At 39.9% G+C, this 19271-nt stretch overlaps 2 protein-coding genes across 6 annotated transcripts in view; both read left to right on the plus strand.

The window, feature by feature from the left end:
- Positions 1–19271, plus strand: part of LOC311633330 (zinc finger protein 560-like) — a gene marked incomplete at its 3' end in the record, with an annotated part of 186707 nt that overhangs the window by 161411 nt on the left and 6025 nt on the right. For 2 of the 5 annotated variants that reach the window (XR_014796954.1, XM_084905841.1), the window contains exons 1-5: positions 7563–7688; positions 10337–10484; positions 11500–11626; positions 14961–15034; positions 16772–18480. Coding sequence is in view for 4 of the 5 variants with exons in the window: in XM_084905841.1 (XP_084761967.1) it covers positions 10470–10484; positions 11500–11626; positions 14961–15034; positions 16772–18480 (1925 nt within the window). Of the gene's footprint in view, positions 1–444; positions 519–1377; positions 4405–7562; positions 7689–10336; positions 10485–11499; positions 11627–14960; positions 15035–16771; positions 18481–19271 lie in introns of those variants that run through there. The other 3 variants (XM_084905843.1, XM_084905849.1, XM_084905836.1) reach the window with 3 other exon arrangements.
- LOC311633328 (uncharacterized protein) overlaps positions 1–19271 on the plus strand; it is a 164584-nt gene that overhangs the window by 51499 nt on the left and 93814 nt on the right. The gene's annotated exons all lie outside the window — the stretch shown is intronic.

The following is a 19271-nucleotide window of genomic DNA, read 5'->3' on the forward strand; positions in this document are numbered from 1 at the left end:
TTGATATATACTTTATTCCCTCGGTATTTATGGTGTTTGAATTAGTTCTCATTGTTTCTGTGTAGCAGCCACTACAGGGCACTCAACTGTACTGCAATTTTGTTCACACCCTGAGTCATGCACAAGAGATACATATTCTTCAAGAGCCTTCAAAACAGGGAGATCATTGATCATACACTTTCTTTATTTCTCATTTCTCTCTAGTGAACAAACTGGGGATGTCTTTATAATATTGCCATTGTGTGCCAGGGGGTTTAAGCAGGTATCATTGGAAAATATAAGCAGCTCTTTGATGTGAGTTTTCTTCATTGTACCTATCTTGAACTTTGTTTAAAATCATCACTTGCTCTTGGAATAATCCAAAATGTCATTTGGTCAATACCTGCTGGTAACTTCAAATTGCACTCACTTGATTGTCAAAACTGAAAATTTGTTTTCTTTCAGCTATGTCATCTGAAGATAACCAGGCCTTTATGCCAAAACCCCGAATGCAAGATTTATTCTCTGAAATAATACTGGTAAGGAATAAAAGATGTCGCTTTGATAATGCTCACTTAATGAAAGCCTTTGAATTTGAGGAAGAGTGTGATTAGAAGAGAGGAAATTAATATAAACAGAACAAATCTGGAACAGTTATCATAATAAAATTATTGTTAAAGAAGTCAGGTGTATTACACATTTGGGAAACCTCCCAATTTTAAGTCAGTTACATTGGCAGATCAGTATGTTTCTTCATTTGAAGATCAAAAATAACTTTTTATTGTTATGCATTCTTGGAAAGAGAATCTGGAAAAACTAAGAATTCACATAGTCTCTAGAATAAATAATTATTTGAATTGATTAAAATGTAGGGTCAGATTAAACTTTCAATCATTTCTAAAATGTATAGACTTATAATGTATCCATAAAATTAAAATGAGCTGAATTTGGCAATTTTTTTGATATTTTTTATTTAAAAAATATATGTATTGATTTCAGAAAGTAAGGGAGAGAAAGAGGAGAGGAAAACATCAATGATGAGAGAGAATCAGTGGCTTCCTTCTGCATGCCTCCCACTGGGGACTGATTCCATAGGTAAGCCATGTTCCCTTATTGGGAATGGAATCATGATCTTGTTGATACGATGAAGCTCAACCAGTGCGGCATGCTTGCTGGGCAGTTAGGCACTCTTCTAAATAAGGATTCATTATTCTTCCTCTGAAAACTAATGTTTTGTATTTATTTTTTTGTCTATAATTTTAATAAATTGGAAAAGCTTTTCCTATACAACCATCTACGTTTAATGAGTATCGCAAAATAGTTCTTATGGAACAAGTATACATTTTTCATGAAATTATAACTGTCAGTAAAGGTCTTTCTATCTCCTATTATCAACAGAGTACATATAATGGATATAGCAGTTATCAATGGAATGAACATTGGGACAAATCTGAGCAAGAGTCATTTCTTAATCATTGGACAAGTGAACTTGCAGAGGACCATTATACAAGTGTAAAAGTCTTTGACCAAATGTCCAATCATAATATACATCAGGTTTTTCCTATTGTGGAGAAGACACAAAATCGAAGTAAATATATCCAGTCTTTTCAGCCATCTTCAAATTACCCCGAACAAGAAAATATTCATGCTGGGGAGGAGGCTTACAAATGGAATCCGTGTGGGAGTGTCTTCAGTCAAATATTCAATCTAAATAGATGCAAAAAAGTCCAAAGTGGAGAAAAACCTTATACATGTAAAGATTCTAGTAAAACATCTATTTGGCCTTCAGGTTGTACACTAAACCAGATAATTGGTACTGGAGACAAGCCTTACAAATGTAAATCGTGTGGCAAAACTTTTAAATATCATTCATCTCTTGTTATACATAGGGGAAGATTTCATAGTATTGCAAAATTTTATAAACTCAGGGAAAATGGAAAAGACTTTAGTCAGTTCTCAAGACATACTCAAAATCGTACAAATCATACGGAAGGAAATTCGTACAAATGTTCAGAATGTGGCAAAACCTTTAGTCGACTCTCAAACCTTATTCTTCATCAGGGAATTCACACTGGAGAGAAAGCTTATAAATATAGAGAATGTGGCAAATCCTTTAACAGCTATTTAGTTCTTATTAATCATCATAGTGTTCATACTGAAGGCAAGTCTTATAAATGTAGAGAATGTGGTAAAGCATTCCTCCACGCCTCAAACATGTTTCGACATTGGAAAGTTCATACTGGAGAGAAGCCTTATAAATGTACAGAATGTGGGAAAGCGTTCAGTGAGTCCGCAAATCTTAATCGACATCAGAGAGTTCATACTGGAGAGAAGCCATATCAATGTAGAGAATGTGGCAAAACCTTTAGTCGGCCCTCAACCCTTACTATTCATCAGAGAATTCACACTGGACAGAAACCTTACAAATGTAGAGAATGTGGCAAATCCTTTACCAGCCATGCAGGTCTAACTAAACATCAAGGTGTTCATACTGAAGATAAACCTTATAAATGTAGAGAATGTGGTAAAACATTCCTCCATGCCTCTAACATGATTCGACATCAGAAAGTTCACACTGGAGAGAAACCATACAAATGTAGAGAATGTGGGAAAGCCTTTAGTGATTCCTCCTCCCTTAATAAACATCGCAGAGTTCATACTGGAGAGAAGCCTTATAAATGTAGTGTATGTGGCAAACCTTTTAGTGATTCCTCATCCTTTAATAAACATCACAGAGTTCATACTAGAGAGAAGCCTTATAAATATAGAGAATGTGGCAAAGCTTTTAGGCAGTCCGAATCTCTTAGTTATCAGAAAGTTTATATTGGAGAAAAGCCTTATAAATGTAGCGAAAGTGACAAAGTCTTTAGCCAGTCCATCTCCCTTGATCGTCATCAGAGAGTTCACACTGGAGAGAAGCCTTATCAATGTAGAGAATGTGGCAAAGCCTTTAGATGGTTGTACTCCCTTAATATACATCAGAGAGTTCATAGTGGAGAAAAGCCTTACAAATGTAGAGAATGTGGTAAAGCCTTCAGTGATTCCTCAAAACTTACTCGCCATCATAAAATTCATACTGGAGAGAAGCCTTATAAATGTAGAGAATGTGGCAAAGCCTTTATCCAGTCCTCACACCTTACTAGTCACCATAGAGTTCATACTGGAGAGAAGCCTTATAAATGTACAGAATGTGGCAAAGCCTTCCATGGGTCCGAAAGACTTAACATACATCAGAGAGTTCACACTGGAGAGAAGCCTTATAAATGTAGAGAATGTGGCAAAGCCTTTAGAAGTTCCTCGTCCCATAATCTCCATCAGAGAGTCCATACTGGAGAGAAGCCTTATAAATGTAGAGAATGTGGCAAAATCTTTAGATGGTCCTCTCAACTTACTAAGCATAAGAAAGTTCATCCTGGAGAGAAGCCACATGAATGAAGTGAATGTGGCACATCCACTGCCAGCTCCTCAAACCTTACAGCACAGCAGAGAGGTCACACCGGAGAGGAGCCTTATAAATGTAGAGAATGTCACAAAGTCTTTAATCAGTGCTCCTGCCTTGTTGTACAGGAGAGTTCATACTTGAGAGAAGTATTACAGACATGAGGGGCCTCATAAGTCCTTCGCCAGCACTGACAAGTTACTGTACACCACAGAATTCTGACTGCCAACAAGCCTTATGAAGATGAAAAATGTAGTGAAGCCTTTAAAAGCCATTCAAACACAAGAGACTTCATGCTAAAGGAGAAACCTTTCAAATGTAGAGCACGTGCAAGACCTGTACTGTTGGAGCTCCCCATTTTCTTCACTACCGTGTTTCCCCGAAAATAAGACATCCTCCGAAAATAAGACCTATTTACAGGTTTCCTTCTGAATGAAATATAAGGCATCCCCCTGAAAATAAGGCCGTCCCCTCTCCCCCCCCCTCCCCCACCGCCAGGCTAAACATGAGAGATTTGGTCCACTAATTCTGAAAGAAATAAATTTCCTTTATTTTCATTTAACAATAAGTGTGTACCATATTCTTCTTCATGGAAAAATAAGACATCCCCTGAAAATAAGACCTAGCGCATCTTTGGGAGCAAAAATTAATATAAGACACTGTCTTATTTTTGGGGAAACAGGGTATCAGAGAAGTGTAAACAAGGTGCACAGAATGCTGGTGAACCTTGAGCCCTGGCAAGGGCCATAGCTATGCACCGATAGTTTAGTGGAGACAATGGGAGCTCAAGCTACTTCCTGACCAAATAGTCTCAGAGTAAATCTTTATTAATACTTACTGACCTTTAAGATTTTCTGTTACTGGAATTGCCTGCCTGACCAAGGGCTATATGTGTATCCAAAATTGAATAAAATGTTGGCAAGCTCTTGGCATCAGTGGAAGTCTTTCCCCTTGCATTGGACTTTCCGCCTGGCTCCCAATATTTCCAAATTATTATTTCTTGTCTCTGTCATTTGTGCGCGGCCCTTTTCCAAATTGTGAACACTGAATCATGTGGGATGTTGTTCACACATCTGGCTTTTTACTAGGGACATCTGGAGAAGAAGATTTGCCTACTGCAAAAAACGAAGTTTACCGGATAGGTGGCAAAAATTCACCAGATAGCTGGGGAAAAGAATTCATCTAAATGGTGGGGAAATTCGTTGCATTGAAATCCCATGGCCAGGTGTAGAAGTCTCAATCTGTAAGTAGGGTGGGAATGTGTTTTTTTAAGCTAGGCTAATGGGGGAGAACTTGGTGAAAATAAAAAGGTTTATTGTAAACTTTTGGCTTTCACGTTTAAGGATAAAGGAATTGATGTGTTAGAAGATATTCTCTGACAGTTTTTACATGTTATTTTAGAACATAATCCCTGGTTTCCTGAAGGAGATACATCAGATGTTGAATGTTGGGAAAGAGTTGGTCAAAACCTGAAAAAAACTCATCAGCAGGGGAAAAATTTGCCTCCAAATTGTTTCTCCTTGTTTCTCCTTATTGCATTTGCTAGAGTTTTTTTTGAGAGGCTAAGGAAGATAAACCACCTCACCTTGCACCCTCCGCTCCTAAAGAGGAGCATAAAGAAAAATTGGAGAAATAGCCCTCATGGCCTCCCTCCACCTCCATGTCCTAATCCTGAAATGTTTAATTTGCCACTAATAGAATAACTTGTGCAAAGAACTATCTGACATGGATTAAAGGGGAAAGTATGACTAACATTTCTGAAGCATATTTAGTTCCTTATGAGTGGTAATCTTTGGCTCATGCAACTCTGGATGGAGGAGATTATTGACTATGGAAGGGAGAATCTTTGGAGAAATGTCGGGAGCAAGCCCACACAAATCATGGGCTGAATGCTCAAATAACGTATGAAAGTTAATAACTAATCCATGCACCAGGACTCCAGTAATAATATAAGAACTAAATGTTCTAGCCCAGCTTGAGTTGCATTGACCTATGAACCAGGAGGTCGGGTTAGATTCCTGGTCAGGGCACATGCCTGGGTTTCCCCTTCAGTTCTCAATAGGGGGCATGCAGGAATTAATGGAACATTGGTTCTTTCTCATCATCAATGTTTCTCTCTCACTCCCTAACTCTCTGAAATCAACAAAATATTCTAAAAATAAAAGTAGTTCCTGAGGTTCAGACGTTCAGTAATGAAAGCCTAATGCATGTGACTTGGCCTTGGTAACTGGCTAGTGGATAGTGGCTGGAAGGAGACTATTAGTGGATGCTGCAGCGAAGGAACTAGGATGGAAGTCTGGAAGGAGGGGAAATTGTGGTGGTGGTGGTTTTGTTTTGTTTTGAAAATCATGTTTTGATCTAGTGAAAAGTTGACAAACCATTTGCCAATAGCACATGAAGCAGAAAAACCACCTGAGCAACCCATAGAATAATAAGAAATATCAATATTGAGTATTGCTGCATTAAGAGAATCCCTTTTGGGTGGTTTTACATAACAGATAATGAAGTGGAGATGCTTTATGTCCCCTCCAAATGGATATTTTTAAAGCTTAACATCCAATATGTCTATATTTGGACATAAGGGGTTTACAGAGGTCATTAACTTTTCGTGAGGTCATAAGATGGGGGCCTAATCTGATAGACATGGGGTCCTTATAAAAGAAGAAAAGAAGAAGAAAAAAGAATCACCTGTCTGTACATATTCTTGAAGTTTTATTTGGGTAATATAAAGAAAGAATACTTCAATGTTTGCTACTTAGCTAAGTTAGAAGTGTTTATTTTTATTTATTTAATATATTTTATTGATTTTTTTTACAGAGAGGAAGGGAGAGAGATAGAGAGCTAGAAACATGGGTGAGAGAGAAACATCAACCAGCTGCCTCTTGCACACCCCCTACTGGGGATGTGCCTGAAACCAATGTACATGCCTTTGACTGGAATCGAACCCGGGACCTTTCAGTCTGCAGATCGATACTCTACCACTGAGCCAAATCGGCTTCAGCGGAAGTGTTTATTTTATTTTTGATGTATTTCATTTTGGAACAGGTATTACATGAAATAATAACAAGTATGTAGTGAATAAACAGTATTTAAGGAAATTTAATTCAAGTGTTGGACACATTTGTTTTAGTAATGCAGTTTATCACAATGTTCTTTAAAAGGTTTCTTTTTAAGCAATGATATTGTCTAAAGGATCACATACCTTAGTCACCCAAATCTCATATCTCAGGTGTTCCTCTGAAAGGCTCTGGAACTCAGCCATGTTGAGTCTTGGTCTCCCTGGTGAATGAGGAAGGGAGCAGGAAGGGCTGCTGGTGCGAATGTGAAATTGCCCATCTACCCAGGGAGAGTTGTGGTTTCACCTTCTAGTTCTTCATCCTCACACAGAACATTGCAACTCTTGTTTAATGGAAGTGCTTACATGAATCCAATTGCAGTCATGTACCAGGGTTCAAGCCCCTCCTCTCCTTTAGCCCCTCCCTGATACCCCAGTTCCTGCAGAGTTGGTTCAGCCTCACTACCAACATTTGCCTGCTTAGCCGGGGGCAGGGCGGGGGGGCAAATAAGCTCCTGACAAAACCCTTTTCAACTGTAGTTTCCAACACACATGGAAACCTTTCTGAGAGCTTTCATAATATATCTGATTCTAAATGTGTGAGTCACTTCCAAACCTCACCATTGGGAATGGAGAGGATTGTTGACCAGCAGACGTCACTACCAGAGGGACTGTCATTCCATTATCAATTTTAAGGAGGAAATTTACAGGAATGTCTAAAAGTCATAGATGACTTTTAACAATCATTTCTGGAGGTTACATTTGCCTCTTTGGATTGTATCCTCTCCCACAGAGAAGGCTCCTGTTTGATGCAGGTGAGGCTTTATCAGGATTTCTGTCAGGGCATTCTCCTCTGTTCCTTTGGTGTATGTATCTCTGTTAATCCTGAATCAGCCAGGTCACCAGCCAAACCCCAACAATGACGGGAACACCCCCAGGAAGGGCTGTCCCTGTGGGCGGAGGGGCGGGGCCCAGGCCGCCCCCTGGCTCCGCCCCGCCCCCTCACTCTGGCCCCGCCCCTACCGCGGAGCCGCTCCGCTCAGGCCCCGCCCCCCGCAGGGAGGCGCATGCGCAGTCCCGGCAGCCGGAAGCGGCTCCCTGAGGCGGTGTCTGTGCTTTAAAGCCGCTGCTCCCGGCCCCTCCCCGCAGGGCGGGCTGAGGGCGCTGCGGGCGCTGAAGTCCGTGTGGGAGCCCCGCCCGGAGCCCCTCCCGGCGGTGAGTGCGCGTCCCGGGGGCTGCGCAGTGGGGGCGCCGCGTTCCTCTGAGGGAAACTGAGGCCCGGCCCGCGGTCTGTCCGCCTCTGGCTGTGGGCCCGCCCGCCGCGTGGTTTTCCCGCCGAAAACCGTCCCCGGGGCCGCCGGTGCCCCCGCGGGGCTGGAGGTCTGGTCAGTGGTTCCCGCCCTTTGCCCTCCCCCGCCCGGCGCTTCCCGCCCAAAGAGCCCGGATGGCCCCGGCCTGGGGGTCCCGCCCGCCCTCCTGGGCCCCCCATTAATCAGGTCTGAGTGCCAGGGGGGCCAGGGCCATGGGGTGGGCTCGGGGAGAACGCGGTGTCCCCGGAAGAGGGACCTGCCCCAGGGAGGGCTTTGTGGGAGCGGTGACTGCGGGGCCGGGGGCCGGGCTGGGGGGCAGGAGAGGGAGGGGAGACAGACCCGGGGAGGAGGAGGGCGGGGAGGGGGCCACAGAGGATGGGGGAGCAGAGGGGGAGCAGCACGGAGGCAGCCAGCTGTGGGGAGCAGAACAGACTGACAGGCAGCAGCGGGGACACGGGCGTAGGGAGGGAAAGAGCAGACGTGTGTGGAGATGGGAGCAGAGAGACCAGGAGAGAGAGCCCCGGTTGGGCCCTGACCAATTTGGCTCAGGGGATAGAGTGTGGACCTGCACTGAAGGGTCCCTGGTTGGATTCCAGTCAAGGGCATTCACCTTTTTTTGCAGTTACATCCCCAGTTGGGGATTGCAAGAGGCAGCTGATCCATGTTTCTCTCTCATGGATATTTCTAACACCCTCTCCCTTTCTCTCTGTATAAAATCAATAAAATATTTTATTATTTTTTTAAAAGAGCACCTGAAGGGAAATAGGTTACAAGATTTTAATGGTCCGTGTGTAGGGACAGAAATAGCGAAAAGGGGAGAAAGTGGGAGGGACAGTGAAATATAAGAAAGGACCACAGTGGAGAAAGGGAACAGTGAGACAGAAACAGATCCATAGGCAGAAATACACTGTAGTGGGAAGGAGGGGAACCTTAATTTGAATGAGAGGTGAGCTCATGGAATGTGGATGATTAAGTTGGGATATATCAGTTTGTGTAGTGATCTGTTTAATTTTAACAGCTGAATCGTGGAAACTGATTTGACTGAGAATTATAAATCTCCAGTTTATAAGGTTTGGCAAATGTATATTTATTTGCTTCCATTTGCAAACCTTATTCACACAGAGGGAGAGACTGGTATGTTCCTGATGGGTCCGTTGTCATTTCACGGGATGGCAAGGAGGTGACCTGGGACAAGAAATGACTAAGTCTGCCCCCACAGGATGCTTTATCAAGCAGTATTTAGAAGGATCAATTTTTTTTTTCTCTCCCATGGATTTGCATTTTCTCCCTCTGACATTTCCTTCATGAAAATAGTGGTTAACCGCTGAAATAAGCATTGGTGACATCTCAGAAGCAACGCTTATCATTCTTTTGTTAATATAAGGTAATCTCCACGTTTTCACATCTTTAAACCTAGATATCATTACATTTAAAAAAAAATAACCACCCTAATTGTTTTTTGTGGGGTTTTTTTGTTTGTTGGTTGGTTTCTTTGTTTTTCTTTTTGCACCGTTCCAGAGTTACTGCAATACCGCCGCAAAGATGCGTGGCTAGAACTCGGCCTGCAGACTAAAGGGTCCCAGGTTCAATTCTGGTCAAGGGCATGTACTTTGGTTGTGGACACATCCCCAAATTAACTTCTATAATAAAGATTCTCTTATATATCCACAACTTCTCATGGCTTCTCTAGCTGCTGTTTGGCGTTTAAGAAGGTCCAGCCCCTGGAAGAGAAGCTCAAACCCCACAGTTGGTATAGTTGAGCTGAGAGGAAAGAATGAACTTAGACTAAGTTCCCAACAGTTGGTGCAGTGAGCAGGGTTCAAGGTGGAACTTGCTCTCACAATTAGCATATGGGCAGGATTTAGGAGTAAACACTCCCAGAGAAATGGATCCTACTCTTTTTTTTTTATTATTATTATTTTTTTTTATTAATTTTTTACAGAGAGGAGGGAGAGGGATAGAGAGTTAGAAACATCGATGAGAGAAAATCATCAATCAGTTGCCTCCTGCACATCCCCCACTGGGGATGTGCCTGCAACCAAGGTATATGCCCTTGACCGGAATCGAACCCAGGACCCCCCAGTCTGCAGGCCAACGCTCTATCCACTGAGCCAAACCGAACTCGGCATGGATCCTACTCTTACATATGGGGTAGTGGAGCGGAATTCAGAAGAATATATGGACTTAGAGCAGTTGTGCTGTGACACCATCACACTACCCACAGGTCTCAGGTGTGCTGGGACTGATGTCTGTTACCCAGCTCTACTGAAAGCAGCTCTGGGGGAGCCTCGCAGGCCTCAGGAGTGAACTGGTTAAAGATGGCATAGCATGGGCCTCAGTGCAGGCTTTTTTTTGGGGAAGTAAGGGGTGCTCTGTTGCTTTTGGTGTTTCCGGAAATGAGCACATGCACTCATTGCTGTAGGAGTGTGTGGAAGTGTTTGGAAGCACAGACACATAAAGACGGAATAAAACACCTCACATGTAGGAGCTCATTGTTCCTGGCTCCTGTGATAAACAATCCACAGGATGAGGTGGATTTTTCCTCATTTCCAGGTTCTTCTGACTTGAGTGTGAGGTGAGCTGATTAACAGGTGCTGCAGACGCTTTTGAAGGCACATTCTGTGACTCCTCAAGATATTGTCACCTGAGAAAACATCCCACGGCCAGAATCAGTAGCCGGGACCAGATGGCTCCTTCTCAGGTAAAATAAGTGTCCTGGGTCAGAGGCTGAATTTGCTTTTACATTAATATCTTCGGATTTATTACTCTACTGTTGATGGTTTGCCTTGCTTGTTTATTTTCCTTTCCTATTATCTTGTGATAGTCAATGCCAGCAGTTGCTATATTTCCCTCTCTTATTCTTGTAGTATATTTTTGTTGATTGCAAAAAGGAAGAGAGAGTGAGAGATAATCCCATGAATGATGAGAGAGAATCATTGACTAAATTCTGCACGCCCCACACTGGCATCAATCTGGCAACCTGGGCATGTGTTCTGACCAGTGACCTCTTGGTTAATGGGTCAGTGCTCAAATACTGAGGCACACCCGCTGGACCAGGCAAATGATCTTGTTCTAAGATTACTCATAGTAAGTTTTCTAATAGGATTGTGGCTCCTTTATGTCCTAGTTCTTGAGAACTGTAAATTCCATGAACAGAACCCTGAAGATCAAAGTTATATATTAATTTTTCCTGCGTTTTCATTTCATATTCAGACATATGGCAGGTGATCCGGTAACATTGGTATCACAAGGAAAAAGTGAGCTTGTAACACAAGTTGAAACAGAGGCCCCATCTCAGAACATGGATCAGCATCTGTATTTTCAGAAAGTGCGGTCGTTTTTTGTGTGTGTTACCCTTGAAGTGCTTATATTTCGGACTCATTTGACATTTCCCGCTGAGAAATATACACCACTGACCCTTAATGATGCAAACATAGCACTCAGAAATCCACATGCCTGTATCCATGCACTAATTTTAAACTTTAAACGTTTTTTTCTGAAAAGTGAAATGAGTACCAAGGATTGTTGCACATGTATCATCCTCATTTGTCATTGTTCAAAAAGACATCAGAGAATGTTACTGGGGCAAAGTGATCTTATTGGGTGATTCAAGATGCACCCGTAGGTCCAAACCTCTTCTCCTAACACTGTTTTCATGTTGGGTGACATTATAAACTCCTCTAGTGACCTCTTGGTAAATGTGTCTTTTCTTTCAGGGACTGCTGACCTTCAGGGATGTGGCCATAGATTTTTCTCAGGAGGAATGGGAATGCCTGAACCCAGCTCAGCGGAAATTGTTCCTGGATGTGATGTTGGAGAACTACAGCAACCTGTCTTCTGTGGGTGAGGATGACTTCTTTCTTGAATTCCTATGCAGGGGTTTTGTTCCTTTTATTATTTTAATCTGAGACCCAGTGCATGAATTTGTGCACCCCTGGGGTCCTATGCTCATGAGGGATATTGGCTTATAATTCTCTTTCTTTGTGTTGTCTTTATCTACTTTTGGTATGAGGATGCTGGCTTCATAGAAGGATCTTGAAAGTGTTCCTTCCTCTTGAATTTTTTGGAATAGTCTGAGGAGGATAGGTTTTAGTTCTTCCTTGAATGTTTGGTAAAACTCCCCTGTGAAGCCATCTAGCCCCAGGCTTTTGTTTGCTGAAAGCTTTTTGATGACTGCTTCAATTTCTTCCATAATTATTGGTCTATTGAGATATTTAGATTCTTCCTGATTGAGTTTTGGAAGGTTGTCCCGGCCTGCGGGACAACAACGGGGGCACGCAGGAACCACCTAAGAGAATGAGGCAAACAAGAAACGCGAAAGAATGGGAGCAAGACAAGGTTCTGATCAAGCTCCGATTTTATTCTCTGAAATGGCTGTATTTATACAGCAGAAACAAAGGGGGGCAGGGCCGCCCATGCAGAGGGGTCCCTGGCAGTGTCCATGAGGGAGGATCAGGAAGGGGAAGTTGCAAAGATGTTAACATTCCAAGGTGCAACATTCCAAGGCTGGGCTATCTAGGGGGGAGGATCAGGAAGGGGAAGAGGCAGGAAGACAGGAGATGCTAAGCTGCAGGTTAATCTTTATCTTCTGGCCAAGCCCTCAGGGCACCGCCTAACTTCTGCTAGAAGGAACTTAATTCTATTTCCTTAAGACTGAGTTGCTTGCCTCAACTCTGCTGGCTCCGAACAGAAGGTTATATTTTTCTAGGAATATATCCATTTCCTCCAGGTTGTCCAATTTATTGGAGTAGAGTTGTTCAAGTATTTTTTTTAACAATCCTTTGTATTTTGGTGGGGTTTGTTGTTATTTCACCTCTTTTATTTTTGATTTTGTTTATTTGGGTCCTCTCTCTTTGCTTCTTGGTGAGCCTGGCTAGAGGTTCATCAATCTTGTTTATCCTTTCAGAGAATCAGGTTTTGTTGGTTTTGGTTTTGTTGATCTTTTGTATTGTTTTTTTGTCTCAATCTCGTTTATCTCCACTCTGATCTTTATTATTTCCTTCTTGCTGCTTACACTGGGTTTTTCTTGTTGCTTTCTTTCTAACACTTTGAGTTGTAGGGTCAGGTTATTTATTTCCATTGTTTCTTGTCTTTTGCAGTAGGCTTCTAGAGTTATGAACTTCCCTCTCAAAACTGCTTTCACTGTGTCCCATACATTTTGGATTGTTGTGTTTTCATTGTTATTTGTTGCCATGATGTTTTTTATTTCTTCCTGGTAATCCAGTCATTGTTTAATAGCATGCTGTTTAGTCTCCATATGTATGATTTTTTTGGGATTTTTTTATTTTATTAAATTATTATCTGTGTACATATACCATTGCCCCTCCCCCCATACATGCCTTCCCTCCCCAGAGTTTTGTGTCCATTGGTTGTACTTATATGCATGTATACAAGTCCTTCGATTGATCTTTTATCTATCCCAGATCTCCCTACCCTCCCCGCTGTAATTTGACAGTCTGCTTGTTGCTTTACTGTCTCTATATCTATCTTTTGGTTCATCAGTTTATAATGTTCTTTATTATCCATAAATGAGTGAGGTCTTGTGGTGTTTCTCTTTCATTGACTGGCTTATTTCACTCAGCATGTGAGATTGTTTTTATTGTAGTTGATTTCCAGTTTTATGGTACTGTGATCTGAGAAGATGCTTGATATTATTTCTATCTTCTTGAATTTGAAAAGACTTTGCCTATGACCCAACATATGGTGTATCTTTGAAAATGACCCATATGCACTTGAGAAAGTATATTCTGTGGCCTTGGGGTGAAATGTTCTAAAGATGTCAATTAATTCCATCTGATCTAATGAGTCATTTAGGATTGATGTTTCTTTGCTAATTTTCTTTTTATTACATGATTTGTCCAGTGGTAATAGTGGGGTATTAAGGTCTCCTATTATGATTGTATTGCTGTCAATCTCTCCCTTCATACAGTCCAGGAGGTTTTTTTATGTTTTTGGGTGCTCCTGTATTGGGTGTGTATATTTTACCAGAGTTCTTTTTGTTGGATTGCTCCCTTTAGTATTATTAAGTGGCCTTTTTTACCTCTTGTTATGTCCTTCACTTTGAAATCTACTTTGTCAGTTATGTGGGGGGAAAGGAGAAACAATTGTGATAATCTGAACAATAAAAATTTATTATATTTACAAAAAAGAAAAAAGAATAAAACAATCTCTCAAACAAGCATAAAAAATCGATATAATTAACATTCAAGCAAACAACAAAAAAAGGACAGAGAGAGAATCAATTTTTAAATAGTGAAGACAGAGAAGAGAGGTGTGTATGGTCTTGGCAGGGGATTGGAAATTAGATATATATGTAGGGTGAAATGTTAACGGGTAAAAAAAAAGAATAAGGAAAATCTAAAGCAGAAAAAGGGTAAGAGAAACAGGACAAAAAAAGGCTAAAAGTTAAGAAGAGAGTAATGATATAAAGGTAGATTTGAAATAGAGTAGAATGATATTAAAAGAAAGATGAAAATAGAATGTAGAGCACTAATCTCAAAGTAAAATAAAATGACACTTTTAAAAAATGGTAAAAATTAAAATTACTTTTTAATTATATTTTTATTTTTAATAAGTATTATAACTGAGTAAAAATAAAAATTACATTGAATAAGTAATAATACTTATTAAAAGTAAAAATGTTTTGCCGAAGCCGGTTTGGCTCCGTGGATAGAGTGTGGGTCTGTGGACTGAAGATCCCAGGTTCGATTCCGGTCAAGGGCATGTACATTGGTTGCGGACACATCACCGGTAGGGGGTGTGCAGGAGGCAGCTGGTCGATGTTTCTCTCTCATCGACATTTCTAGCTCTCTATCCCTCTCCCTTCCTCTCTGGAAAATCAATAAAACATATTTTTTTTAAAATAAAAATGTTTTAAAAAGGTAAAATCAAGTGAGGAAGAAAGAAAAAAATAGTTTCTTAAGTAAAAGATGAAAAAATAAAATATAAAAAGTGCAAGTAGTGAACGTCATTCACCTCCTCTATTGTTCTATTTGGCACGCCTGTTTCCCAGTTAGACAGTATTGCATTTCCCTGCATTCCCTGCTCCTATCTTGAGCTTTCTTTGAATTCTTCACTTGCATTTGAAGTACTCAAAAATGTCATTTGGTCTATACTTGCTGGTAATTTCAAAGTGCACTGATCAGATTGTCAAAACTAAAAATTTGTTTTCTTTCAGCTATATCATGTGAAGATGACGAGACCTTTTTTCTAAAACCTGGAATTCAAGATTTATTCTCTGAAATTATTCTGGTAAGATATAAAAGGTGTGGTTTTAACAATATACAATTAATGAAAGCCTAGGAATTTAACAAAGAATGTGATGAGAAGAGAAGATGTTAATAGAAAATAAACTAACTGGGAATAATCATTCATAATACAATTCTTGTTATCTATAGCAGTCAAGCGTATTATGCATTGGGAAACCTCCCACATTAAACTCAGTGATATTGGCAGATAAGTCTGTTTCTGCACGGGATGGTTGAAAACGTTTCGCTGTGATATAACCTTGGAAAGAAAATCTGGAAAACTAGGAGCTAATTCAGTCTGTGATATGTATAGTGATTAGAATTGTTTAAAATGTAGGGTGGGATTAAACTTGCAATTATTTTTAAATTTTAGATATTTATAATGTTCTTATAAGATTAAAGTCTTAATTTACCAATCTTATTACTTTTAAATATATATAATTTTTATTTTTATTGATTTCAGAGAGAAAGGGGGAGGGAGTGAGAGAAACATCCATTATGAGAGATAGCCATAGCTGGTTTAGTTCAGCCTCTCAGTTGAAAGGTCTTAAGATCAATTCAAGTCCAGGGCATATGCCTGGGTCACAGGCACAATCCCCAGTAGGGAAAGTGCAGGAGGCAGCTGATCAATGTTTCTCTTTCCTCATTGTCTCCCTTCTGCTCTGAAAATAAATAAATAAATAAATAAAATAAATAAATAAATAAATATATATATATATATATATATATATATATATATATATATACACACACACACACACACACACACACACACACCCCGTATTTTTCGGACCATAAGACGCACTTTTTCCCCCCAGAAGTGGGGGGAAAAAGTCCCTGCGTCTTATGGTTCAAATATAGCCTACACATATACTGTAAAAAAAAAGTTTTTTTACTTGCCCGGCTCTGTGTGGTCTCTGTGTGCTTGCCCGGCTCTAAAATGGTTCTAAATGCTGCTGTTTACTTTACAGGGTTGATTACATGTGTTTATGACTGATGTTGGGTTTTAATGCACATAAAATATTTTAGGACACTTTGTTTCAGAATCTTTTTTTCTTCATTTCCCTTCTCTAAAAACTGGTGCGTCTTATGGTCCGGTGCGTCTTATGGTCCGAAAAATATGGTGTGTGTGTGTGTGTGTGTGTGTGTGTCTATTTATTTATTTATTTATTTATTTATTTATTTATTTATTTTTAATAAATGAGAGAAAATCATTGATTGGCTGCCTCCTGCATGGCTCTTTTTGGACCTAGCCTGAAACCTGGGAATGTACCCTAATGGGGAATCGAACCATGATCTCCTTTTTCATATGTCAATGCTCAACCCCTGAACACTGCCGGCTGGGCAGTTTGGCAATGTTTTAAACAACGATTCATCATTCTTCCTCAAACAGTTTTATTTTTATGTTTTGTCTAATTTTGTGATTTTTTTACAGAGAGAAAGAGGGATAGAGAGTTAGAAACATCGATGAGAGAGAATCATCGATCAGCTGCCTCTTGCATACGCCCCACTGGGGATGTGCCCGCAACCAAGGTACATGCCCTTTCCTGGAATCGAACGCAGGACCTTTCAGTCCGCAGGCCGACGGTCTATCCACTGAGCCAAACTGGTCCCGGCTTGTCTATAATTTTAATAAATAGTGAATTCTTTTTTAAATAACTTTTGTGGTTCTTATTCAGAAGTGTACATGTTTCTTAAATATATAACTGTCACTAAAGACCTTTCTATCTCCAATTACCAGCAGAGTAAATATAACGAAGACACAAATTATCAATGGAACGCACATTGGAAAAACTTTAAAAAAGAGTCATATCTTAATAAACAATGGAGAATTGAGCTTGCAGAGGACCATTATAAAAGTGGAAAAGTCTTGAAACAGATGTCCAATCACCATGTAGGTCAATTATATCCTATTGTGGAAAAGACACATGAAGGAAGTAGACATGTCAAATCTTTTCAGAAATCTTCAAATTACACTGAACAAGAGAATATTAATGCTGGAGAGCAAACTTACACAGCTAATGCATGTGGTAAAATCGTCAGTCAAACAATCAATCTAAATAGGCTGAAAGAAATCCATAGTGGAGAAAAACATTATAAATGTAAAAATTCTAGGAAAACATCCAATTGTCCTTCAGGTTGTATTCTAAATGAAAGAATTCTGACCGGAGACAAGCCTTACAAATGTAAAGCATGTGGCAAAGCCTTTAAATCTGATTTAACACTCACTGTACATGAGAGAAGATTTCACACTAGGGAGAAACTTGACAAACTTACGGAAAATGGAAAAGGCTTTAGTCAGCCCTCAAAACATACTCAACATCATAGAAATCATACGGAACAAAAGCCTTATAAATGTTCAGAATGTGGCAAAGCCTTTAGCCAACCCTCCAAACTTATTGTTCATCAGAGAATTCACACTGGAGAGAAACCTTACAAATGTAGAGAATGTGGCAAAGCCTTTATTAGGTCCTCAAACCTTGGATATCATCAGAGAGTGCACACTGGAGAGAAGCCTTATAAATGTATAGAATGTGACAAAGCCTTTATCCAGTCCTCAGACCTTAGGATTCATCAGAGAATTCATACTGGAGAGAAACCACATAAATGTAGAGAATGTGGAAAAAGCTTTAGCAGCTCCTCAAAACTAATTATTCATCAGAGAATTCACACTGGAGAGAAGCCTTATACATGTAGAGAATGTGGCAAAGCCTTTATTAGTCATACATGTCTCATTAAACATAACCGTATTCATACTGGAGAAAAACCATACAAATGTGGAGAATGTGGCAAAGCTTTCAGCCATTCCTCATCCTTTACTTATCATCAGAGAGTTCATATTGGGCAGAAGCCTTATAAATGTAGAGAATGTGGCAAAGCCTTTAACTATTCCTCATCGCTTACTAATCATCAGAGAGTTCATACTGGAGAGAAGCCTTATAAATGTAGAGAATGTGGCAAAGCATTTAGCCACTCTCCATCCCTTATTAATCATCAAAGAGTTCACACTGGAGAGAAGCCTTATAAATGTACAGAATGTGGCAAAGCTTTCAGCCATTCTTTATCCTTTGCTAATCATCAGAGAGTTCATATTGTACAGAAGCCTTATAAATGTACAGAATGTGGCAAATCCTTTAATCATTCCTCATCTCTTACTAATCATCAGAGAGTTCATACTGGAGAGAAGCCTTATAAATGTAGAGAATGTGGCAAAGCTTTTAACTATTCTACATCCCTTACTAATCATCAAAGAGTTCATACTGGAGAGAAGCCTTATAAATGTAGAGAATGTGGCAAAGCTTTTAACTATTCCTCATCTCTTACTAATCATCAGAGAGTTCATACTGGAGAGAAGCCTTATAAATGTAGAGAATGTGGCAAAGCCTTTAGCCAGTCCTCAAGCCTTGGATATCATCAGAGAGTTCATACTGGACAGAAACCTTATACCAGGTAATTGTAGAAAATGTCGAAAATCCTTTGGCAGCTCCTCAGGCCTTACAAATCATCAGAGAGATCATTCTGAAGAGAAAACTTACAAATTTAGGAAATATAACAGTCTTTCACCAGTGTTCCCGCCTTACTACACAGCAGAGTCCATACTTGAGAGATTTACAGATGAGGGGAGTGTCGTAAGTCGTTTAATAGCTGTGAGAACTTGCTTAACATCATAGAATTCTGAATGGGAAGAAGCCTTAAGAATGTGAAAAATGTAGAAAAGCTTTCAAACTCCATTTATGTCTTACTGTACCTGAGAAACTTCATACCAAGGAGATTCCTTAAAAATGTAGAGCATGTGAAAGATACTGTAACCACAGCTCAAAATTTACAAAATAAGAGAGATTTCTTTAGTAGAGGGAAGCCTTACAAGTTTACTATGAGATGAACTATTAGTGAAAAATTAGTTAATGCTTCAGGAACAGTTTCCTGCCTGAACAACACAGTTTTTATTAATATACATCAATTTATCTTTTTCACTTTTTTAATTAATGTATTATATGTGTACATATCTTCCCATATACATTTATTTTAATTAGCCAGTTTAACTCAATCTGACATAAGATTTCTCTCTTAACTTGTCCTAGGTTATAGGACAGTAAATGACAATTAAATTTCTTTTAGTCATTTAGTACCTTTATATAAGCTTTGTTTAGGGAGGCAAAAATACAAATTATTTTTCAAAGCCGAATACTTTTCCCCAGACATTTAAAGGAAATCTCTTTATTTCCCTGTAGAATAATTTC

This window comes from Pipistrellus hanaki, assembly GCF_964339955.1.
Source record: "Pipistrellus hanaki genome assembly, chromosome: 15".
Lineage (NCBI taxonomy): Eukaryota > Metazoa > Chordata > Mammalia > Chiroptera > Vespertilionidae > Pipistrellus > Pipistrellus hanaki.